The following is a 26712-nucleotide window of genomic DNA, read 5'->3' on the forward strand; positions in this document are numbered from 1 at the left end:
AGTAGCTGAAAATAGCATACAAAATAGCTCAAAATGGCCTAAAAGTAGCTGAGAATAGCCTAAAAGTAGCTGAAAATGGCATTCAATGGCTGAAAAAGTATAGAAATAGCTATATTTTGAAAATGATAAAAGAAATGAGAAAAGTCATAGCAGTGGAATGACAAAGAAACTGAATCTTTTAAAGTTCAAACGGTGTCGATACAACAAAGTACGAAGGATCAGGAAGCCGGCATGGAAGAAGAAAATAATTTTAAAATGGCCGACGTGAATATCAAAAGTGTGGATGCTTACTCAGCATCCCCACTAATAAAGTCATTAAAACATCCAAAAGGCTGAATACTTTCTATAGGAACTATAAATCCTTACAAACAGGTGATATAGTTTTAAAGTTTACGTCCATTTTAAAATGATAACATCAGTATTTTGGCCTGTACATGAATATGTATGTTGCAAGGACGTTGTTTAAGTTTAATCACTTCATCTTTCACACTTACTCTTTAATTTTGTGGATTTTTGTCCGTATTATTCAGTCACTTAGATGCTTTATTTTGAGAATCTGTCTCTTGTTCGAGGTATATTTGTAATTATGTTGGTTGAATCTAAATTTAGGTGTTGTTTTGGGTTATAAGTGGATGTCGGGGCAGTGATAAGCCATGTGAGTTTCGCTTTATTTAATTTTGTACAGAATTTTTTTCATCCAGTCTGTTTAATATGTTGCATAACTCAAGGAGAGTAGCTGCTACCAGGTGCTAAGAACAGGGATAAAAAACCTCAGCTGGCACATTAAAAGCCAACCTGAGCAGTGTGCTAACTCACTGATGGTGAAAATGGCATGACTCCTTGATTAAAGGGGACGTATTCTACCCTTTAAAGACACGTTTACAGCGGTCTCAGAGGTCCTCAAAACATGCCTGTGAAGTTTGTTGCTGTAAAAACACTCCTATATTGGATGTTTGCATGTCTAATAACCCCTCTGTTTCAGCCCTGCTGAAATCAGTAGAGCCACATCCATTTCCTGGGAGGGGTGTGGTCAGGGGTGGAGTCAGACAGCTCATTAACATTTAAAGCCACAGACACAGAAACAGCTGGTTCTGAGCAGGGCTGAAACAGAGTTCTTAGACACACAAACATCCAATACTGGAGTGTTTTTACAGCTACAAACTTCACAGGCATGTTTTGGGAACCTCTGAGGCCAAAACTTGTCTTAAAGGGTAAAATACGTCCCCTTTGCTTTAACTCAGCCCCACTGCTGGCTTTTCCAGTATGAGCAGCCTGTTTAAGGTCATACCAAAGGATCTCAACTGGATTTAAGTCCAGATTTTGAGTCCAAAAACTTTATTTTGTTTTGTTTTAAAGAGGTGGACTTGCTGGCGTGTTTGGGATCGTTGTCCTGCTGCATAACCCAAATGTGCTTGACCCTAAGGTCATGAAGTGATGGCCGGACATTCTCCTTCAGGACTTTCTGCTAGAGAGCAGAATTCATGGCAAGTGGTCGGGGTTCTGAAGCAACAAAGCAGCCCTGGACCATCACTCTACCACCACCACGTTTGGCTGTTGGCATGATGTTCTTTTTTAAAATGCCGTGTTAGTTTTAGACCAGATGAAGTTCAGCTTGTGTCTCATTATTCCACAGAATATTTTCCCAGAAGTCTTGGGGATCATCAGGATGTTTGTTGCCAAATTTGAGACAAACCTTTGTGTTCTTTTTGGTCAGCAGTGGTTTTTGTGGCCATTTTTGCCCAGTCTCTTTTGTATTGTTGAGTCATGAACACACTCCCTACCTGAGCCAGGTGAGGCCTGCAGGTCTTTAGATGGATGAGTCGTCAGTGGGCTTTGGGGGTCATGCTGGTAGGCCGGCCACTCCTGGGTTGGTTCAACACAGTTCAACGTTTTCTCCGTTTGTGGGTAATGGCTGTCAGCATTGTTGCTGGAGTCCCAAAGCCTTAGGAATGGCTTTGTAACCCTTTTCTACTGACTTTGCTTCTCAGCTGATCTTTCTTAAGATGGCTCATTGATGTGTTGCTTTGGAGATCCCTTCATCATTTAAATACTGCATTTTGTATTTACTCTGGTTATCTTAACCTAATAATACAAATCTGTTTGATGATATGGAAAATTTCAGAGTGACAAATGTGCAAAAAAAAAAAAACTAAGAAAATAATGAGGAGGGGGGCAAATTCATTCCCCACTTGCTCTCTGTAGTTGCCTGACTCTGTCTGCCATCCTCTTTCTTTAATGAAGGCACTGAAGTCCAAAAATAAATATTTCAAAAGATCTATTATATCTGCTCTGTATCCATCCCTTTCTCTTAAAAATGTAAAGCACACCTATAAGACATGAGTCCATATTATCCAGGGTTTAAACTGAATGCCAGTGACTCTGATAAATAAATAAATCTCCAGTGACTTCTTCATTGTAAAGCAGGCGTCTGTTAAACACCCAGTGAAAAGCATCTCCTGAATGTCCCTCTGCAACACTCTGGCAGTTGTTTTTAAACCCTGTGTTGGTTAATCCAATTTGTTTTGGATCTGCTTCTGCTTTCCTGTTGTATTTATTGACGCTGAGGGCTAGCAGGGACTCCACCGCTTTGCAATCTAGAAGATTTTTTTATCCATGTGTTGACACTTCCAACGGGACACCATCTGCCAAAAATACAGAGCCTCCTTGTAATAAGGTGCCAAACCCCCATATGCTCTGCAACACTAAGAGAGCAGTGATTGATAGTTATGTTATAGCAGTCATACTCAACGTGTGGCTCTTTTGTGATGATTTGTGGCTCTTTTAATTCTTACTTTGAAATATTATTCCCCAGAAAACCTTAGAAAAGGGAAACTTTGACCAGAAATTATTCACATAAATCAGTTTGTTTCCCAGACTTATACAGAAAGCTTTGTCAAACTTAATTGTCCCATTATTGCCATTTTTTCGGCACTTTTCACCCATTTAAGCTACCTTTTGCCAATACATACCAATTGTTTCTCTTTTTTGCCCTATTTTGCCACTCTTGATTGCTTTTTGCCCATTTAGTCACTGTTTTTCTTTATGCCACGTTTTTGCCACTTTTGGACCATTTTTGCTCCTTTTCGCAATTTTTCCACCACTTTTTCCTTATTTAAATGACCCTTTGCCATTAAATACCACTTGTATTCTCTTTTTTGCCCATTTTTGCAACTACTTTTAGCCACTTCAGGTCCTATCACTGGTTAATCAGTATTCCTGGCTACCATTTCACTATGACGAAAAAAGAACACTCCGAGGAAAGGTTATTGGAAAGCAGAAGTCACAACAACTGTTGGCTGGGTTTTTCACCAGTCAAAACTTTATGGGAGACACTGTTAAAGAAAACTCAGATTCAATCTAGACTAGAGCACCACAAACACACCATCGCCACTGTGGAGCACGGTGGTGGCAGCATCATGCTGTAGGGATGCTTCTCAGCAGCCATCTTGACGGGGGTTAATATTTATGGAGTCACTTATTTTACCTTATATGTTTTTATCTTATTGTCATTACTTTGTAGAAACCTGTTTTCAATTTGACATTAGAGAGGTTGTTTTTATCTTTTCTGATCAAAAAAGACAAATTATATTCAGGGATGTCCCAATCCCGATCACATGTATCAGATTGGGGCCGATACTAAGCATCTTTAATTGATCGGCGATCGGCAATTTGATCAGATCAGCCCAGACGATCATTTACAACAGGCTGTAAACCTGCCAGTAACAACAAAGCATTAGCAACGTTAGCTTTCGTGTTAAAATGTCAGCGGTCTGGAAATACTTCAAATGTGAGAGCGAAAACAGTCCAACGGCCACTAGCAGCATCTGTAACACGACCGTTTCACGAGGTGGTAGCAGCTGAGCTGCGTTTAACTCTACAAATTTGATCCGTCGTCTCTGAAGTAAACATGCAGCAGAATACGGAGACTTCACTACAGCAACAGGCGGCTTCACCAAAGATACACACTCTGGACTTTCAGAGGAAAGACAAATACCCTAAAGAGAGGGAAAAGGCACAAAGATAACAGAAAAGGTGGCCAAATTCATTACGCTGGACAACCAGCCCATCTCTGTGGTGGAGAATTTGGGGTTTTATCGTCTTCTTGAGCTTTTAGACCCACGCTATGCCCTGCCGTCTCAACATTACGTTACTGACACTGCGTTACCGGAGCTGTACAACAAAGTGCGTGACAGCAGAGAATTTAAAAAGCAACTTCACTGCCATTAGCTTCACTACAGACGTTTGGAGCTCAGACGTTTGCCCCATGTCTCTGCTGAGTCTCACTGCACTCTGGACTGAGTCCACCTTCAAGTTAAAGCGTGCAGTGTTACATGCACGCCAGTTTCATTTTAAAGTAACAGTGGGTAAAGAAATAAAAGTGATGTAGCAGCTCTAGTTGTACTTTAGAAACTGCAGTGAAATAACAAGAGTTCTTGTATTTGATATTTGGGTTTTATTGCACTGTTAATGTTTTGGTTCATGTCTCTGATTAAGCTGCTACATTTTAATAAGGATTGTTGTTTTGAATCTGTAGGATTCATTTGTTTTTGGTCCTATTCAAGTTAAACTGTTTCACACCATTATAAAGTGGAGTTGGGATGTTTTTAATTCATTCATTTGTTGTGACTAATAGAGTCAAGTTAACTTCTAAGTGGAATTATAATATTTAAAATTAATTTATTGAATTCATATGTTACTGTGACTATTGACTCTGTTACACCACCTCTAAGTGAATCTGAGGTTATTAGAGTTCACTTTTTTGACTGCTCAGGTCATTGAGCCGACCACTTCAAGTGGATTTTGATTGTCTGAATACTAAACACTGCACCGAGCATGTAAATTTATTTTTTGACAGATGATTAAAGTGAAACAGAGCAGAGCTGCCTTTCTGAGCAGAAATGTGATTTTATGTTTTTAACAACAATTTTGGCTGTACTGAGTTAAATGGAATAAGTCTGAGACATCTAGTAACAATTGAAACTCTAATCTAGGTAATTATGAGAGTCCGATCAGGACTCGGTATCAGCAGATATTCAATATTTAAAAATCAAATCAGGATTAGAGGCCAAAAATGCTGATTGGGACAACCCTAATTATGTTGATTTACCATGACTGATGTATAAAATCCATAAAGGGGTAAAACATCCAAGGGGCTGAATAGTTTCCATAGGCACTTTAAAGTCAATATCAGTTTAAAAGTTGTAATTCTAGATTTATAACAGCATTTTACAGGGGTGGAGCCAGACATGCTTAAAATCCGGGGCTAAGCCCAAACAAAAGATGGCCGAGGGGTGGGCACTTCCCTAGAATTTTGCTTATGGGACAGTTTAATGCACTATTTTTGCACACTTTTAAACAAAAATTTAAATTAAAAATCCCAACAAATCTACGCAACATTTAGGCAAAAATAATGTTCAACCTAAAAATATACTTAATTGAAAACATCATTTTTTTATTCACCTAAATGAGCTAAAAGTGTCATTATCACTCTAAAATCAGGATACATCATACTGGAGTCCAGTAATCTTCAGTCAAAGACTGTAGACTGTCGGTATGATGGGTTACTAAAGTCCAGTTTATTTAGATTAAAATGAATCAACTGAAAAATACATGCATTTTCCTGAATCTTGACTTGCTGCTTTATCAGAAGTTCAAATACATCATAAAGAGGATTGCCCCTAGGTCAGGGGTCATCAACTATATTTGTACATGGGCCAGACTTTCAAATTAATATTTTGGTCCAATTAACATATTATTATTATAGTAGCAGTTTTTAGGCATTAACTATAAGATCAGCTGCTTCTACCTACTGCATCCAGACACAGCTCCGTATTTCTGGGGTTTCTCTGTTGTCCACCTCTGGGTTTGACTCTACTGCGCTGTGTCCTGATTGGTGAGAAACATGTGCAGGAAGTAGATCTTTTCTTTCAAATCTCAGGCACTGTGGAAGAGTCTGGAGTGGAAATTTAACACAAAAACTGCAGATTTAATAAGGACAAGAACAGTGAGTATGTGTGCATCATATTTACTAAGTGATAGCTGACAGGTGGATTTCTGTAAAAATGGTCAAATGTAAATCAGTCCTGCTTAAACTGTTGCAATATTGATCATTTTTAGGGTTAATGAAGGCAAAAGATACCCTGAAAAATATACGTTTTCTGAATTAAACGGCCTTTAGGGGCCAAATGGGAAGCTCCGGGGGGCCTAATATGGACCCCTGGCTGCCTGTTGATGACCACTGACCTATAGGCTGATGATAAATAACCCATGGAAATATACTGAAGCTCAGTACAGATGTTTGGGGAAGGAGGGGGAAAATTTCATGACTTAGTTTAATTAATCACTGCATATTAAAAACCAAAGTGCTCTATTTTAATGCATATCCTTCTTTAAATAAAATGACACACCAGTCTGGAATATGGAGAAGAACACACATGGAAATTCTAAATGACTAACTACTTGCGAAAATACCCTGAAATGACTGAATATCAAGACTGTAGGTTATTTATAAAAATATGGAATATATGTAGTTATGTGTTTAATTCTTGCCATTATCATGGGCAATCATGGGCATAACATGGGGGGGGGGGGGGGTTACTGGTTACCTGGGCCCACAGTAGGGAGGGGCCTTTGAGAAGCCTGCAGTGAAAAATGTGTTTTTATTTGTTTTTTCTTAGTAATAATTGTCATTATTGAATCAAAAGTGACTAAATGAATCGGTCACCACAATGAAATTTCTTTCAAGTAGACTAAAATACTGGGGGCCCCTGCTCTACCTTTAAAGGGGACATATTTTACCCTTTAAGACAAGTTTATATCGGTCTCAGAGGTCCCCAAAACATGACTGTGAAGTTTGTTGCTGTAAAAACACTCTAGCACTGGATTTCTGCATGTCTAAAAACCCCTCTGTTTCAGCTTATCTAAAAACAAGCCATTTCTGTGTCTGTGTCTTTAAATGTTACAGAGCTGTCTGACTCCGCCCCTGACCACACCCCTTCAGGAAATGGATGTGGCACTCCTGATATTGTAATATTACAGACACTTTTATCGAAAGTTAAGGACCTGGCCGGAATTTAATGCCCCGTCCACACGGAAACGTATTCAGGAGTATACGCAAAAGTTTTATGTCGTATCGGCGTTTCATCCACACAGAAACGGCGTTTCGGGTGACTGTAAAGATACTTTTTGAAAACGGGTCCCAGCATGCATAAATCCATAAACGACTACCATTTTGTCTCCGTGTGGACGGCTATGCGCATCTGTCTTGAAACGTTTACGTCACACACAGCGTAGCTCCCTTAAGGCGCCTGCGCTAGTCCGACCAAAACAATAATGGCGGACTACAGGGTTGTGTTCGTGCTGCAGAGTCTGGTGAGGCTGTTGTGGCTTTTACTGCAAAATCTGATGCTCCTTTACCACCACCGCGAAAGGCATAAACCAGATGTTCTTAAATTCAATGTGGAGACCAACCAGAAGGGCAACTAGAAGAAAGTCTGTGTCAGTTTTCTGTGATCTTCTTCTTCTCCTTTGGTGCATTTTCGTGGCAGCAACACAGCGCCACTTACAGGCTTGGCATTGCACTACAGCGTTTTCAGTCGTTTCAGTGGTTCCTGAAACACCTCTGTCTTTACAAAAAACTTTTGCAAAACAAAACGCCAATATATCGTTTTCGTCTCTGCATGGACGGGGCCTAAACCACCGATCTCCCAGACCAAAGTCAGCAGGGTAACCCACTGAGCTATCCAGCATCTCAGCTGGCAGCAGAGAGGAGGATCAGGAGAGGAGGGCGGGACTTTCTACCAAGTGGGGCGGGCCAACAGGACCTGTGGGCGGCGCTAACTCCCAACATGACATCATGAGGGGAAAATCTGAGAATAGCTTGTTTAAAGGGACAATGTGTAGAATTTGGCATTTTAGCGACATCTAGCGTTCAGATTTTAGAATGAGCCGATCTGTTACCAAAACATCACATCACAAGGTGACGAGAGCCTGTGAAGACCAAAAAGGATCGTGAGCCGGACATCATTTACAGCAGTGACGAGGTGAGGGTTTATTCATTCCTTTTTGAAACCATAATTTCAATAGATTATGGTCAGTCTTCTTCTCCACCTGCCTTCCAGGTAGCTTTTAGGACCGGCGGGCAGGTTCGTATTTAAAAATCGCGTTTCGCTTTTTCTGTCCCAAAAACGTTGCCATAGACAACATGGCGGTTCAATATGGCAGCCTCCGTGAGGGCGACCCGCGGTAATGTAAATTTAAAAAGCTTTTTTCTAATTTTGTAAAAAGAAAACGAAAGTTTAAAGGGGATGATTGTGCACTTATTTTAACATATTTCACATAGATATATAAACATTATATCCCATGTACACCGTTTCTGTTCGGCGAAATGCAGCCAAATTCTACACATTGTACCTTTAAGCACACATTTTCTGAAAGGTGGGGGGGTTACTGGTATTGAGGGGACTGTGGACAGGCCAGGGGCACATATTTAGGCTAGAAAAGCCTGAAAAAGTGATTTTTGCACAATAAGTCCCCTTTAAAATGACCAAACTGTAAAGTCCAGTGCTGCAAAATAATGCAAGTAAATTCAATTTAACTATAGTAAAATTATTGCTCCTAAATGGGGAAATTACCGTTCAAAAATGCATTAAAATGCATAGATTTTTGTAAAAATGATGCAACATTTGTTGCTTGGCTAGCTGGTTAAGGGGGGCCTGTGTAATATTCCTTCTAGCTACGCCCCTGTGTTCAGTGACCTTTAGAAACGTTGCAGGGGGGAGAGGGGGGGTTCCAATGCTTTATGGGGGTCCTAGGCATGGCAAAGTTATGGGAACCCTCACCTGGGTAAAATATAACTGGATATTATTGTTATATTATAAAACCAGTTTGCACCACTGAAGATAAAACACATTTAAAGGCATAATAGTGCAGCTAATCCCTGTGATAGCCTACAGCCTCTACTACAGAGGTATTTAACACTTCGAGGAAATTTAATTTTAATGCATTAATCAACTACTAATAAAATAACCTAACATGCTGTTTTAAGGTATTACTATGCCATATAAAGTCGTTCTAAATGTAACAGTACATATTGTTCGGTTAAATAGCCGTTGCCATGTTTGAATGGGTCCTGGTTGGTTGGACTCTGGGTTTAAGGAAGCTTGTCCGCCCGGCAGTCGTAGCGGAGGGGGGACTCGGCAGAGAGCTTCAGGCTGACAGAGTGAGCTGGTGACGGACACCGAAATACCGCCACCACGGCTCTCCAAACACCTCCAAACCACGCTGCAGCGACATTCTTCAACCGTACCGAGCGTTTTGTACCACACAGAGGTGAGTGGGGCTTGAGCACCGTGTTTGTGTGGAAATAACCGAGGCTAGGAGGGCTCAGTACAAAGGCTTTCTTTGCCGGAGAAAATGCCGGGGCTGCAGCAGCCGGGAGGCCCGCCTGTGTCTTTCAAGTCGCCGACCAGCAACGGTCATCCCTCCAACGTTTCTCTTCGTTTTTTTAAATTTCTGCCCAAAATCTGACCGTGCTGCTTTATTTAGCGTCGCCGGTTGATCCTGCTTACCTTTAGCGGTGATATTTACCGAGTAACGTGGGTTTTGACAACCGTGGCCGGTACCAAGAAACATGGTTGCTCTGCGGAGTCTCCTAACGCTGCACGCCGGGCATCAGTGCAGTCCGCGCCGCTACATGGTTACGGGGACAGCCGGGGTTGCTCGGTTGAAACCAGAGAAGCCTCCGGAGGGCGAATACACGCGACAGCAGGTCTGGTTATGTAATAATGAAAATGCTAAGCACTAGCAGCATGTATGCAGAAACTTTGGTTGTAAACATGATATGTCAAACAAAGTTGGCGTTAGGCAGCGTCAGGCTGCGTTTTTAGCTCGCTTTATGGGCGACTCGGCTTTTTTCAGCGGGGCGTCGTTTGGTGACCATCCCGGTTTCCTGGTCCTACTTATCCCTGACGACACTGGTTAAGAATTAGAAATATAGTCGGTTGGTTTTAAGCCGTAGTGAGGTTGCCAATCCTCCCCTGGAGGTTGCCGGACGAGAGGATTTAAATAGGGGGTCGGTCGGCCAGCAAAAGCTCCAGTATAGCGCCTCCTTGGCAGGCACAATGTCCGAAAGCATGCTCGTTGGAGGGGGGCTCTGTGTGACTGCCGCACGGCTCAACTCTAACCATGGTGTGCTCACGGTGCAACCTGATAGACGGAGTCTCTTAATCACATCACACATCTGTGTTACCTGCCAGGTACAAGAGGTGACTTTTACTTAAGTATAGTTAAATACTGACCAGTAACAAATGTGGTAATGTTTAATAAAACAGGGGGAAAACAGCGCCTCTTTGTGTTTACAAAATATTAAAATACACCTAGAGAGTAAAACCAAGAGTAACCTCTGGTGGTTAGTCAGTAACACTGAGGATAAGATGAGCAAATTCAAATTTACTATACATATGTAACATACAATATTATCTGCAGGATATCTGTGTCTGCAGATATTACTTAAAAAGGAAATTATCATTACTGGCATATAAGAATATTTCTGCCTTTATTTACAATCGATATATCAGATATTAGCCCTGCAAAGACATATTGATATGGGTGTAGAATTTTTTTGGCGTAATTCCAGCAACAATGTGTGGATTATTCAAAAATAGGCTGACTGATCCCGGGCCTGATATTCACTTTTTGAACATGGGGTGAGGGGGTTAAACTTAGAGAGGGTTTTTTTGGAAGCTCAAACTAACCCCTGATGAGTTTTTATCTTTTAGGGAAAAAATGGACTGATATAGGGCTGGGCAACTGCAAATTAGATTGAATTGCTGTATGGCCTACACTGGATTATTAATGTTAACAAACAGGACTGTCTCAAAGTTTTGGAGCACTTTTCAGCATTTATCTGAGCAGCTGAAGAAGAAAACTGCCCTGAAGCAGCTGAACAGAGTGGTGTGACCATGGCTTGATCCCATGTTGTTGTTAGCGTCTTTGCTAACATTAGCAAAGATGTGCTTTGCCTGAAGGTGGAACTTCAGACTAAAGAGAGTTCATCACTGCAGCAGTACCCACAGCTTTGGTTTTATCTTAACTAACATTCAACATGCCAACTATCAGTCCAAGGTGGAATGAGTCTGTGGGAACAGGTAGTTTCTTAATTATTTCAGATTAAAGTTAGGCAGTTGCACTATGAAAATGACACATTTGAGAAGACTTTTATTTTGAAATTCCACATCAGATTACCTTGACACATTGTGGGGTTGCCAACTGTCAATTTAAGGTGGAGTGAGTCTGTGGTTACAGGGAGTTCATATTTAATCTAAGTTAAAACGTAAGGAATAAAGTGAATTAGACGTTTTTCAGGTGGCTTTTATTTTGAAATCCCACCAGAGTGGGTCGTGTCGTCTTGTTAAGCCGACCTCCTTCTCATAAATCGTTGTCAAACCAGCACGGAGGCCTTTTATTTTGAAATACAGTTGTTTCACGTCTTTGCCGTAATGTCTCTTCTATACGTGCACCACAAAACCCTGTGGGGGCTTGACCTCAGTCCGTATCTGACCCTCTCACCTCTTCACCCCCACGCACGTAAACATCTGTGCTGGAGGACTATGGGAGCAAGTTGTGGTCAAACTTAGTCATATGATTAAATTGTGTTATTATTTTTTAACCTTTTAAGGTTTCAAGATTAATCACAAGCATTAATGTTAACTTTTTTCTTAAAACACACTTTAAAGTTTAAAGAATAGGGATGAATAAAGAAAACATCTCTGCTTACATAGGTCTGTCGGTCCAGCCTAAAACTATTCATTTATTAGTAAATATGGCCAGATTTTACAGTTGATATGTGCTGATATTCACAACCAAAATATCAGATGAAAATATTGGCAGAAATTTTGATATGAGGCCGATAATATTGGGCATCCCTAACGCACACAGGCCAAAAGTGCCGAAATAGCAATTTCCAGATTAATATTGATTATCAGAAGTCTGCAACAGATTACTACTTATCCACCAACAGTGTGTAAATACAGGTCAAGGTGCGCCTTTTTGCTTGCAGGGGTCACCAAAATTGAGCTTTCTGACTTTAGGATCAGTTTGAGTTTCATCTTCGACTCCATTTCCTCGAGCACCAGTCGGGTGTTTGTCTTATCAGCTCTTCATTTCAGTTTCTAATGCCTGATTAACATGACTGGCATCATTATCATCATCATCATCATCATCATCATTACTGTCATTGAATGTTTCCCAGGTCAACATTAAATTTAAGACTTACCTCCTTTGTTTATGTATTTTTCCCATACAAACATACAAAGAACAAGGTAGTTTGGGAACAGTCATCTAAGAAATAGACCTCATTACCCAGCTGATGATAGGTAAGGTTATTTGCATTAAACATGCAACAGCATTGTTTTACTGCAGTCCATGCTTACATATGTCGTCCTTTAGTTCTATCATTTGTTCAGTGTTTTGGGATTTGATCAAAAACTTAAATCAACTAACCTTCACTTCAAGATTTTTGGTATTTCAGCGGTATTGTGCAGTCGGAGCTGTCCATCAAGGAAAGTGATAGTAGTGATGGAATGAGAGGGAGAGTTCTGGAGACAAGGTCTCTCTGGTGAAACGCATTATTAGACACTGTTCAGTTAATGTAGTGATACTCAACATGTGGCTCTTTATGCCCCCAGAAAACCTAAAAGAAAAAAAACCTTTGACCTGAGAAATTATCTATCGCATGTCACATTAATCCTTTTGTTTCCCACACTTATATAACTAGTCCCCTTTTAAACCAGTTTTTGACATGTTTATCCTGTTGTTTGCTATTTGTAGTCTTTTCCCCCTTTTTGCCATTTTTTCCCACTTTTTGCCCAATTAAGCTGCCTTTTGCTATTGAGTGCCACTTTTTCTAATTTTTGCCCATTTTCCCACCTTTTTTGTTTTTGCGAATTTTAGTTAACTCATAATTTGTCACTCCTCACCATTTTTGCCACTTTTCACCCAGCTTTTGCCATTTTATGACTGCTTTGACACCTTTATCTAATTTTAATGCCACTTTTAATCCATTTTTGCTACTTTTATCCAGTTTTGACCACTTTTTTCTGCTTTTTGCTATATGCAAATTCACCCCCTTACTGTTACTTTTGCCACTTTTTCACCCATTCCATCTGCCCTTTGCCAGTAAATGCCACCTTTTTCTCATGTTTACCCATTTTTTGCCTATTTTGGTCATTTTTCACTCATTTCTACGCCTCCAATCCAGTTTTTCTACCACTTTTTTGGCCTTTAATGCCTATCTTTCACCCTTTTTTGACCCTTTTTTCTGCTTTTTGACCATTTTGCCCACTTTTACTTATTTGTATTGCCACTTTTACCCATTTTTGTCACTTTTCACCACTTTGATTGTGGCTCTTGCGAAGGTATTTTTCAACAATGTGCCTCTTTGGTTGAGCAGGGTTGAGTAAGTTAAAGTAATAAATACAGTAATTAGGCACAGCCATTTGGCTGACTTGGCACACATTGGTACATCTTAGAAGACGGACTGATAAACCTGAGCCCCCTTAGCAAAATACATAACTGTTGTACTCCAGTAAAAGGACAGTTACTGAACTTAAGTGAAAGTACTGATCTATAAATCTACTTGTGTTGAGTACTATGCCTATACATTATATTTTCTTAATCCATAATTCCTCTGATCGTGGTGTCGCTTGGACATTGTTGTCTCCACTCTCTCTGTATCTGACTGTTGTTTAATATCATATCTGGGGGCTGAATTATTGATTATGTCACCAAATCAATCATCCTAAACAACACATTGTGCTTGTAAGGCATGGGAATAAAGGACATGTGGATACCGTGATAACTGAAGACCTCCCCGAGTTTTAAATAAGAGAAATGTTTTGGGTTTTGGGTCGATTGTGCTAGGGCTGAACAATGTGGGACAATAATCTAATTGTGATTTAATATTCGATTATTTCTTGTGTTCCTCATCTCATGTAATAAATAAAAAACAAGCAATAATTCATTCTATACTATAGCAACACATTTTTTCAAAAACGCACAAGAACCCAAAAAACTACTTAAGTACAGAACTGTGAGTAAATGTAATTAGTTACTTTCCACCTCTGCTAAATAGTTTAAAATAAAGTACCACATTATCAATTCAAAGTTAAATATCAACTACTACATTGTAAAATTGATGTTTCATGTGAGGTGTACCCATGGCTCCAACATTTCTATGTGCTGTTCTCGAATCAAGACACCAGAGTGGGGGAACTTTGGGGGCCTTTAGTGGATTCAACTTCACTGATTCTCTTTTTCTGTTTTCTTCTCAGACGGAAAAATGTGATTGCAATCGGAGGCGGCTGCACTCCAATGGTCCAGGACCTCACCTCACTTCTCTAGAATGTACTTGATGAATGTACCTCCTGTCGCAGCGACGCAAACAGAATGGAGAACGTGTGGCCCGCCTGGAGGCTATAGCCTTCCGATCTGCTTCAATGACTCTGACCCCGAGTTGTCCACCAGAGGCACACCTATCTCAGACAAGGTCCAGATGATCATAGAGAGCCTTAGGAGCACCCAGTCCTCACTCGAGATGGGCGATGATATTGAGGGAAATGTTCTATCAGGACAAGAAGGTCATCCCCAAGCCTGCAAGGCTGCAGTGGGTTCTTCTGCGGGAGCTAAACCCAAAACTAAAGGTCCCACCGAAAGCCAGCTAGCAGACGTGTCCTCCCCGACGAATCATGAGATCAGTGACACTGACAGCGATGACTCTGTGGACAGAGGAATCGAGGAGGCAATACTGGAGTACCTGAAGGAAAAGGATGGTCACAAACGCAAAGCTGAACCGTGCTTTAACTTTTTCCAATCATCCAAAATTCCCAGGAAAAACCCACCTGCTCCTGAAGTTCCCAAACAGAACTCGGACACAAACACATTTTTGATACCCAGTAGTCAGTTTCCAAAAAGCCTCAAAGCTGAGACTCCAACAGCACCGGCTGTCATACCTATAAAGAAGTACATTAAACACAAGGCCTCATTAGAAGAAAACAGCGCAAAGAAATTTGACTCAAATAAAAGTTCACTAACCAAAAGTTTAGTCTTGCCCAAAGAAGAGCAGACACAAAGCCCCTCCAAAACCGGCAGCCTCCTCAGTAAAGTAAAGTGCCCAGTCAGCGACAAACTGGAAGAAGACTCCGATGACTCAAGCAGTGATGATGGCATAGAGGAAGCCATTCAAAGATACCAGTTAGAGAAGAAGGAGCAGCAGAACAAAAGGGAAACCTTCAATCCCCACGAATTCAGTGAGGATTCAGACTCCACTAGTGATGATGGGATCGAGGAAGCTATTCGTTGCTACCAGCTTGAGCAACTCAAGGAGAAGAGTGGTCTGAAACCATTCCTGCACAAGCAGAAGACGTTTAGTAGGTCAGTTATACATGCTGTCGGAAGTATAAGCATGGAAAACATGAAGAAACGTAAACTGAAAAAGAAAAAATCAAGAACTGATAAAGAAGCAAAAGCTGTTCAACCTCCACTTTTGTCTGCACCCAAGAATGCACCATCAGAGGGTTTGAAAGCTAAAGGAAATGGACTGCCTTCATTAAAAACGGAGAGTTCTAACGAGCCACCGGCTTTTCCTTCTGCCCCTCCGAAGGTGAATACAACAGCAGAGCTAATGTGTGCTGAAGCAATTCTGGACATTTCCAAAACTGTTATGCCTGAGGCCTTCCATCACAGCGTCAGTCTGAGCAGTTTCACCCCCTTAGAATCTCCTCTGCAATCTTCCCTTCCTGACAACAGCAAAGACAAAGAAAGTGATGGCAGCTCCATTGACAGTGAAGATGGGATCGAGCAAGAAATCAGAAAATTTCTCGAGCAGAAAGCCCAAATGCATCAGCAGCCACAAGATTCTGCAAAAACCCAAGAAACTCAAAGTATAAATAAACCAGATGAAGTGAAAGCAAAGCAAGTTACAACCCAGAAGAAACCTCTGAGATTGTCTTTAACACAGAGAAGAAAAAACAGAGACGTAAATGCAGCTAACGCATCTGTGAATGAAAACAAAGTGAGAGAAACATCCTCTAAAACTGACTCAAGCCAGAGAGGTCAAACGCACCACGCCGGACTGCGTGAGAGAGACCAAAGCGGGGACAAAAGCAGCTCGCTTGACAGCGACGAAGACCTGGACACCGCCATTAAAGACCTGCTCAAGACGAAAAAGAAGTCAAAGAAGAAAAGAGACTTAAAGCTGAAATCAAAGAAGTGCCTCAAGGATGAAGAAACCGTGCTAGGAAATTCCTCACAGCCCAAGAAGTCAAAACATAATCCTACTTCCAAACGCAGTGCTTTGAAAAAAGTGCAAAAGGGTAAGGACGACATGAAAGAGAAGTCTGGGCTGAGTAAAAAGACTGTTTTACAACACAAGCAAGCTGATAAGAGTAAGGAGCGTGATACGCACAAAGTAAGTGAGAGTCATGACGCCCCACCGCTCAATTCTCAGACTGCTCTTCAGATCAAGGACGACAGCAGTTCAGTAGACAGCGATGATAGCATTGAGCAAGAGATCAGAAGGTTTCTGGCTGAAAAGGCAAAAGTTTCAGATAAAAGAAAAGATGAAGATGTTTCGAGGAACGGCACTGATGTGGCTCAAAGCCCTCCTAAAGATAAAGACGTTAAACAGGAAAATCAGCTGGCTGAAATTCCAAGAAAAAGTACCAGTCCTCTCTCTGGGCAGTCTTTAACGCCACAAAGTTCTCAGCAAGACGCCTCAACTGTTGGAGTACTGCATATGTCTGCAGTCCTGCCCTGCAGCCCCGGTCTACTGGAGCCCGCTGATGGTGCTGGGGCTGCCAGAATGGAGCAAAAGCAGCCTAGCACTGGAAGAAGCGACACCAGTGAGGCAACGCCATCCGCTGAAAGAGTTCGACAAGTTTTGAGCCCCAGTGCTGCTCATTCCCGCTCTGAGTCAATGAAGTGGCGCCAGAGCCTCGGCCTACCCACTACCGACACAAGGGCTCTCAGTCGGACTCCATTCCATATCACGGCGTCTAGAATCAGCGAGACGTCATCAGCGACTGCACCGTATCAAAGCGGGGTCATCACCCCAAAATCCCAGACTCCAGTCGCTGCCTGGTCCTCTGCAAGGACGGGCAGAGGACCGTTTCCCTGCTCTGCTGAGGCGACTGTAAACTCAACCTACAGATCCACCGTTTTAAATCTTTCATCTCTTGCCAGGCAGCATCCTAGGATGTCCTTTGCACGCAGCCTTGGGTCCGACCACAGGTCACAGTGTCTGATAGAGGGCGAGACAAAGAGTATGGTGCACATGTCTAAGGATAAAAGTGTGTTTGTTGAACTGGAAACCAATAGGACCAACCACGTCCAGGTTCGAAGCAGGGAAAGGAGCGAGGGAAAGGAGAGGGCGGACTCTCTAAGCGAGAGAAAAAGGGAAACAGAGAGCATGAAGATAGAGGAAAAAGATCTAGAAAGAAGAGAGGATGAATTTATAGATGAGGCAGAATGTGAGTCAGGCAGCAGGAGAAATCAAGAGAAGAAGCAGGGCTTTCCCACTTTGTAAGTACTTTTTGTCAAATAGAACCATTATCCAAGTTTTTACCTCTTCGTTGTGCCCTGATTATAATTACAGTGTGGGTTATTATCGAGCTCATTCATGTGTGCGGGAATACCATTAAACAAAACGGGCATTTTTAGATGGGTTTGTACATTTTTACATCTGTGTAACACAGTTACAACTAAAAAAAAGCTTTGACATTTATCCACATCAAACTTTGAAAGCAATACAATGGCATGTTGGCACAACAGTCAGAATGTATAACCTTCAGCAAAATTCAGAATTTAATGCAGAATTCTTAATGTGCAACATTAAAAGAAAAGTTTTCAATTACTAAATAAAGATATGGGGGTATGGAAACGGTCAGAGCATTTTCTGCCAGATCCATTTCCTGGTTAAAACCAGACTCTAAAAACAGGAGAAACTCTCGTTATTCCATTTTTTCGTTTTTGACCACAAATGGGGAAAAAGGAAAACAAGTCGTTTTTTTTTCGTTTTGGTCACAAAAACAGAAAAACAAATAACATTTTAAAATACAGCGTCCAATTTTTGTTTGTTTCAATTCCATTATTTTGTTTTCATCTTTTAATGGAATTCTCAAGGAAAAGGAAGTCATGTGACCACTGGGAAAGGTGAGCATTTCAAAGTAAAAGCCTCCATGTCAAAGTAAGAGCCATCCATTGTGTTTTACAGTATGATAATAGTTATATATATAAGTAGTGCTGTCAAACGATTAAAAATTTTAATCAGATTAATCAAAGGGTTTCTGTGGATTAATTTAGATTAATCATGATTAAATATCATTCATTTTTAATCTCTATTAATTGCGTTTTATTTTGCATCGGCAAGCAGACTCAAGAAAGAAAGGAATATATATGCCAGGGCTATTCGATTACAAATTCAACGGGGCCAAATTTTTAAATCAAGAACTGTAGCCGGGCCAGACATGTTTGGCACCCAGTAGGCAGCTGGTAATGTCAAATTTCAAAACAGTACAGATCAATTTGATGAAAAATATTCATTTTTATTCAAAGTCTCCCTTTTAAATTTGGCGTTCCGTGAGGGCGGTTTGTTGCAAGCTTGGCGACGCGTTAGCCAAAGTGCTAGCAGAATCCCTGATGAACGTATGCTTCGCGTTAATGTGGTATTTTAAGCTGGAAGTACTTCGGTGAAAAGAAAACTCCTTCCTGCAGAATGTGCATAATACTTTATGTCAGTCGACTGTTCAGTCTTGGGTTTTTTGTACTCAGATCTCCCATCCAGAGGGCCAGTGTGCTGTTTAGCGTCTTCCATATCGAGTTGGTTGGTCACTGCTGGATCAACGGCCCATTTGCGCATGCGCGGCGGTAACCCTACTTGGACAAACTACTCGACATGCGTTGCAAGAGACATTTCAGGGATTTTGAGCCATTCTGCGCTGTAGATGGGTTAATTGTGTTGAAATTTTTAATCAGATTAGTGATGGATTAATCTGCAGTAACACGTCAATTTTGACAGCCCTATATATAATAAATTTGTATGACAAAGGAATAAAAGGGTTTTCTTATAAAGGTATTAACATTGCAGTCCATTAGATTGCCATTACATTAACAATTTACATTATTTATCATACATTGAATAAAGAGCATTTTTGCCTGTTATAGTTCAATGGATGGCTCTTGTTTTGACATGGAGGCTTTTATTTTGAAAAGCTCACCTTTCCCAATGGGTCACATGACTTCCTTTTCCTCAAGTATTTCATTAAATAAAGAAAAAAAAATAATGGAATGGAAAAAAAAAACAAAAATTTGACCCCTTTTTAAAATGTTATTTGTTTTTCCTTTTTTCGGTCAAAAATGGAATAACGAGAGTTTCTCCCATTTTTTGAGTCTGGTTTCAACCAGGAAATGGATCTGCCAGAAAATACACTGACCCTAAACTCAGCAACAGTTTGGTTTCTCTTATTTTATCAGTGGTTGGACATAAATAAGCAATATTAATCCGTGCTGCTGTTACATAAACATACACAAATTCTGATTTATGAGAATTCAACAACTTGCTATTTCTAACTACTATGATATCAGAAAACCTGCTTCTAACCTGACCCATGGATCTAGCCTTTTTTTAGGTTTGACATTAAAAGACCTTGGTTTAAAGGATGATTACGCTCTTTATCCTTAATAAGCCCTTTGTGTCCGTTTAACTTTAAAACAGCAGTGTGGCTTAAACAACGTTGTATTCTTTCTTGACTAACACCAACAGTTGTACCCCCTCTTTCTAACAGCTTTTGTTTTCAGGCACGGTGCCTTTAGTTTATTTTACGCTTTCACCAAAATCAGTGGGAATTAAATCCTCGGAAAGCCACTATAACAGTCTTGGACTTGCCTCTCTGATTAAATTGTGTCCCGGATTCAGAATAACTCCTCTCTGTCTTGCCAAACTTGATATCTTGTGCATTCATGTCTTTTTCATGTCGAAATTTTTTTGAATTTCATATGTGAAAAAAGCCTATTTATTTTTGTTTATCGACAAAAGAATACTGAACATGCTGTGCATTGCCAGGTTTTGTAAATATTTTGTAAGAAATTTCTTTCTTTCACTCTCTCAAAAGAAGAAAAAAACTTTGCTGTGTCTTTTAAGTGCATCTGTGTAATAAAGAGTGGGATCCTCGCAGCAGTGTCTTTGTCATAAATGTGCAGTTTTATGATGCTAACATTTATTTAGTTTGGAGGATAGATTCTCTGGGTTGAGTTTGGATTATTAGGGTTCTGTTATTCAAAGATCTGGTCTGACTTGTGCCCCGCTCTGCCTTGCTCAGGTCTTTGTCCAGTGCCATTGACCCTGGCATCACCTTCAGACCTTGTATAGCTCTCACAACAGAGGAGAGAAGCAGGATGTTCAGCAGGAGGTACCAGACTGAAAAAAGCAGAGAGGTACAATTACGTAGAAATGTGATGTCCAGGTTTTGCTTCAGTATTTTTAAATCTTTTTACGGTAGTGGTTCTCAAATGCTGTGTCTTGAGCCACGTCTATTACTGTGATTATAAAACTATCAAAAAAAAGGGACAGCCTCTTTGGAAATGAACATTTTCTGTAGTATGGCTGGTATTTTCTTACTGTGCTTTTTCTACATGTGCATGTTTTTTATAATTTGGTGCAAAAATTAATAACAGGTGCAAAAACTTTTGGATGTGCTCCAGCATATTGCTTCAATCAACATAAGGTTGACATAGCTGAAACATATGTCACAAAAATGTTAAATTTGGCATATTTTTGTGTAATTCAGTTGTTCCTAAATGGTGTACCATTGTGAATTTGTGCAACCACATATTATTACTGCAACTATACACCAACTAAACATACTGTAAGACATGGGTGTCCAACTCAAGACCTGGGGGCCAAATAAAAATGTAAATTTAACCTCAATGATTCAAAATATCCTTGTTAAGCCATAAAAAATTGAAAAACTAAAGAGTAAAAATTTATCAGATAAAAAGTCAGGAATGAGGGGAAAAATTCCTTTGTGTTTTCATTTCATACTTTCTATATTGCATCTCAGAATCACGACTTAAACCTATTATTTTGACTTTTTATTTCATATCTTAACTTTTTCAGTTCGTAATTTTAGCTTTTATCACACATTTTGACCTTTTGGATTCACAGTTTTAAATTTTAAGTCATATTTTGGCCCTTTTAACTTAAAATTTCAAATTTCATGTCATGTTTTGACCTTCCAATTCCTAACTTTAACTTTTAATCTCATATTTTTACCTGTTATACTCAAAATCTATTATTTGAACTCATATTTCGACCTTTTAAACTCATTATTTTAACTTTCTATCTTATATTTACTTATAAAAACATTATTTTGACTTTCTATCCCATATATTTACTTATAAAAACCTTATTTTGACTTTCTATCTCATATATTTACCTATAAAAACATTATTTTGACGATTAATAATGTGTTTTTACCCTTTGAACTCATTCATTTAATTTTTTTTGTTTCAGAGTTTGAGCTCTAAAACTTACCATTTTGACTTTTTTAAATTTCAAAGGGGTTTTTTGCCCATAATTTGTCATTGGTGAAAATGAGTTGACAGTTATGGTTAAGTGTTGACCCTGTGAGGCCCTCAGGTTAGACCTAAATTCAGAATCTGGCCCTTGCTATGTCTGAGTTTGACCTCCCTGCTGTAAGACCATTTAAAGAGGCAGTTTTGCATGGATTTAAAGATGGTGTGCCTTGAGATTTTGGCTTGACGTTCAGTGTGCCTTGTGCAAAAAATATTTGAAAATCACTGTTTTAAGATAATTTACAAGGAAAACTGTAATAAAAGAATAGCAGTAATAAAATGCATGCAAAATATAGGCATTTAGAAAACAAGGCTGAAATACAATTTTATTGAACCTAAACATTTTTAGCATCTTTCTCCTTCAATACTCTCCTTCTGCATCAACACGCCGCTGCATTCTGGTCTTCCAATGATCGCAGCATTGCAGTCTGAGGGTTGTAACAGAGCCTTTTCTTAAAAGGAACCCTGCATAATCAGACACGTTCGTCTTGTTGGGTAGACATTTGTATCTCTCATATGCATATTGAACTAAAAAACTCACTAGATATCTGCGTTTTGAATTTATAAACTCACCAGGAGGCCGCCATGTTTTGGTCCATACTGGTACTGCGACGTCAGTGTTGCAGCGCTCCTTGCCGTTGCTATAGTAACCACTGTTTCAGACTGGCAGCCAGTGTTAGGGCTGATCTCAGAGACGCTGCACGTCTCACGCACGGAGAATTTTTGATTTGAGGTCTCTTCTATTTTTCCTTGCACGACGAGCGGTCATCAGTCAAACTAGACAGGAAAATGATAAAGACAGAGCCATGTTTACCTTTTTGTAGCAAATATTTATGTCCACATGGGTAGAACATGTTTGAAATGAAAGCCACGAGCTAAAATGCATCTGTTTAATAAAGTTGTTCCTCAAACTTGGACTATTATAGCTTTGTGTTTCTACACAGTTCAAAATGTTGCAGGTGAAGATAAATACAGTACGAAAACACTTCCAGTTTGCACTTTTCAAAGTAAAATCCCACTCAAGCATTTCTTTGGAGAAACTCCCTTTGTATGTACATAATGCTTTTATTTTGAAAAGCTCCTGGCATGCTTTAACTAAATCCAGTCACTTGTAGGGAGTTTTCTTAAAGTAAAACTTAGGAGGAATGACAGAGCTTCGACAGCAGGGAGACAAAACCAACACACAGCAAACTCGTGTCTGCTATGAAAGCTGTTATGGCAGTAAAACATACTGCCATTCTGGAAAACCGGTTACTATAGCAACAGTGAGGAGCGCTAGTGACATCACACTACTAGCGCGGATGAAAACATGGCGGCCTCCTGGTGAGGTTGTAAGCTCAAACTTACTCGATATCTAGGATATCTGGTGAGTATTTTTGGTTCAATATACATACAGTACTGTGCAGAAGTTTTAGGCATGTTTGGGCTGAGATTTGAGGCTTAAGTAAGGCGTGTAATGGCGAGTGTGCCCCATCAGGCAGGAAGGAGGATTGACACAGCCCAGGTCATGCTCTGCATGTCTTTGTACATTACCAAGGGCATGGGAAAATAATCTGATGAGATCAAAACAAAAAGCACAGCTTTAGGGCAGAGTTATGGGTAGATGTGGTGCTTAAACATAGCCTAGGGTACTGTTAGGGCGGGTAGGAGGGTTGCCACAACCCCCTGGTTGTTGTGTGTATGTTCTAAGCACCTGAAAACTGTTGGTGGTTTCTGGGCGTATTATCAGGGGTGCAAAGGCCCGGACAAAAGAAATGCTGTTAAGCTCGACCTTGGCTGCTGGGCGACACACGTACATGTCAAATGTGTCGACACTGACTCTGGCCACCCTCCCTCCTTTCTTCAGCCCTGGGTTGAGGAACATCAGGACCTGTGAAGAACCGTAGGCGCTCTACATGCCTAAAACTTCTGCACAGTACTGTATGAGAGATAAAAATATCTGTCCAACAAGATGAACTTGTCTGATCATGCAGGGTTCCTTTTAACGTCTGACACAGACTCTAAACGTGTTCCTTTGAGCACAGATTTGATCTTAAGAAAAAGGAAAAATTCCCACGGTGCTAAACCAGGTGAAGATGGAGTGTGATCAAGCACTGGGATGTTTTTGGGTCAGAAATTGCTTTACTGAGAGCTCAGTGTGAGCTGGCATGTTGTCATGATGAAGAATGAAACCATTTTTCCACAATCGTGCTCTCTTCAGACTTTTTCTCTCAGTTTTCCAGAACCTGTTTGTGAAAGTGTTGCTTCACTGTTGACCCACTCCTCCAAAATGATCTCCTTCCTGTCAAAGAAAACAATCAACATGGTCTGAAATTTGGACTTGCTTTGTCGTGCTTTCTGTATCCTTGATGGTGTTTTCCGATATCTGCCATTTGTCTTAGGATCATATTGGAGGATCTAAGTTTCATGGCATGTAATCTAGGGCCGGGAAATTAATCGCAAATTAGATGAAATCACAATATGGCCTGCTGCAATTTTCAAATCGCAGTGGGTGCAGTGTTCCTTTAACCTGGTTTTTGTGCCAGATAGAAGTTTAAAACTTTTTTTGCTGCAGAGATATTATGCATTACATATCATGTAATCATTCAAATGCCATATGTCAAGAATAATCTGCAAAAAATCCTACTTTCTTCATTGTTGTATGTTTTTCTTATTAAATATGAGAATTACATAAAAAACAAGTCACTCCCTTTAATACAACAATTCACATCCAATTTGAGTTAAAGTAATAACAATTCGATATTTTTTCAAAATTGTTAAGTCCTTTTAATCAAATATAGTGTTGGTTGTAGTAAAGAACAGGGGTTCTCAACGTTGGGGTCAGGACCCTATTTGGGGTCATGAGACACTGAGAGGGGGTCTCCAGATGCCTTAAAAACACTTAGAACATTTTTTGAATTACACTGTTGCCACTTTACACCAGTTTTGCCAATTTTTAACCAATTTAACCAATTTTCATCTCTATTTCCCACCAATTTTGCCAATTTTAACATATTTTTACAACTTAAAACCCATTTTAGTCCATTTTAAAACCTTTCCACCACTTTTTTCTGCCTGTTTTTGCCACTGCTAAACCAAATCTTGCCACTCTGCATATTGTTGGCTTTGCTGATAGTATTGTCACTATTAACCCCTTTTACCACTTTTTAAGCCACATTTCACAATTTGATATGCCTATTTTTGGAATATTCTATTTCTGTCTCCGCTAACCCTTTTTTGCTGATTTATATCAATTTTCATCCCATTTTACCAAATTTCCACCTATGTTTGCCACTTTAACGCCATTTCAGCCACTTTTGAATCCCCTTTTACCACTTAATATGCCCATTTTTACCACTTTAACCCATTTTTGTCATTTTTGTTTATTTTTTTGCCACTGTTATGTAATTTTTGGCATTTCTAACCCATTTCTGCAACTTATGATATCTAATTTCCCCACCTGTCTCATCATTTTTTGTTATTCTTAAGCCATTTTATCTATTTTTAACATATTTTCATTCTGTTTTAACAAAAAGATTTACATTTTTAAGAGGGCTACATACTACACCAATGAATTAAAATGTGTTTCTTTGATAAGAGTGGTTATTATTCAGGTTAATATAAAATATCATAGCTTCACTTTACAATGGATCATGATTTTAATGGCTTCAGTTTGGCTGGGCCCCAGAAAGATCTTCCATTTCCTCGCCCTAATTGACGGCCTTGTCTGCACGTGACTATTCTTGAACGTGCATGGCTGTATTCAGCCACCTTCAGGTACAGTGGGGGTCCCCGGTCTCTGGCACATTTATTTTGGGGGTCGTGGGCCGAAAAGGTTGAGAACCGCTGGTATAGAATGCCTTTTGCTTGTCTTTGCCGGAAAATACATGAGATGAGGAACTTAAGAAATAATTGCGCATTGAATCGCAGTTGCAATATTGGGGGAAAAAAATCGCAATTAGAATATTTTCCCAAATCGTTCAGCCCTAACGTAATCTCCTCCTTCCTTCTGACCAGGAGTCAAAAGCTTTGGGACAACTTTGATGTGCATGGGCGTCCAGAACGTTCATCTTCTTGGACATCCTCTCTGCCTTCACAAAATCTTTTGTGCCATTCAAACACGTAGAAACACAAATGTAGGAAAAGATTTGGCTGCTGTTTTGTTCAATTTCAACAAAAATTTCAAGATAATGCATTGCTCAAGTTTTAAGCTAATCATTTTTTTACGTCTTAGAAAAAACACGTGCACTTCAGTGAGTAGCTAGTAATGAACTAAAGTCGTCACTTATTGGAAACTTACAGCAGTTGTGCATGAATGCCCAACCTTTATTATTTAGTACTCGGTGTGAATGTGAGCCAGGTGGTTTTAGCCTCATATGCTCAGCCTTTTATTTAATAGCCATACCTCATATATTTCCACTGATGTTGCAGGTGGTGCCTTCTCTCAGGAGTGTTCCTGTGCAGAACCAGGCTGTGCAGCGAGTCAAAAGAAAGCTTCACTTCATCCCAGTTGACAGGTATGGGATTGGATCCAGCTGATTTGTCTCCTGAATTAGAGATCACAGTAATAGAGCGCTTTCTCAGCTTAGGTTCTTTCTGTTTTTCAGGAAGAAATGAAGCACCAGGCTATCCCAGCAAGCAGATAAACCAGCCTTAGGTGTTGAAGAGTAATTCTCCATGTTCTGCGAATGTTTTCTTATACAGGTTCTCTAGGATTTGACGTTTTAGGCCATTTTTGCACCTTTTAAGCACAGTTCACTGTAGAATTCATCCAATTTTCTGTTTTAGAGAAATTTGTAACTGTAAGGAACGTTTAGGAGCACAGTTAATGTTTGTGAAGCCAGCAGGCAGCATTTATGATTGCTTGCACTGAGATAAAAACGTTAGTCACCTCTGTCCAAACTTATTTGGTTTTACTTGACTACATGGGTGCGTGGGGGCAACTGACACACCAATAATTCTGCCCTCAAATCAGCTGATTTACAGTTACTCCTGATTTTGTTCTACTAATAAATACACTTTAAGGTAAATAACCGGTTCATGTGCTGTAATTTTCAATGATTCATTCTGGAAAAGAGTTTTAACGAGCTTCAGTGCAAGGATCTA

At 40.0% G+C, this 26712-nt stretch overlaps 1 protein-coding gene across 2 annotated transcripts; it reads left to right on the forward strand.

The window, feature by feature from the left end:
- Positions 1-9194: 9194 nt before the first annotated feature.
- Positions 9195-26588, forward strand: ppp1r26 (protein phosphatase 1, regulatory subunit 26). 2 transcript variants are annotated; one of them, XR_005993207.1, is made up of 6 exons: positions 9195-9330; positions 14331-17577; positions 20373-20487; positions 23842-23932; positions 26038-26123; positions 26214-26588. XR_005993207.1 is itself a non-coding variant. In XM_041810973.1 (5 exons), the coding sequence occupies exons 2-5, from the start codon at positions 14402-14404 to the stop codon at positions 26221-26223; spliced, it is 3387 nt and encodes a 1128-aa protein (XP_041666907.1). In that variant the 5' UTR covers positions 9195-9330; positions 14331-14401; the 3' UTR covers positions 26224-26588. The 2 variants fall into 2 exon arrangements, 1 of the variants encoding a protein (XP_041666907.1); XM_041810973.1 differs by lacking the exon at positions 23842-23932.
- The last annotated feature ends 124 nt before the right edge of the window (positions 26589-26712 follow it).

This window comes from Cheilinus undulatus, linkage group 17 (genome assembly GCF_018320785.1).
Source record: "Cheilinus undulatus linkage group 17, ASM1832078v1, whole genome shotgun sequence".
NCBI lineage: Eukaryota > Metazoa > Chordata > Actinopteri > Labriformes > Labridae > Cheilinus > Cheilinus undulatus.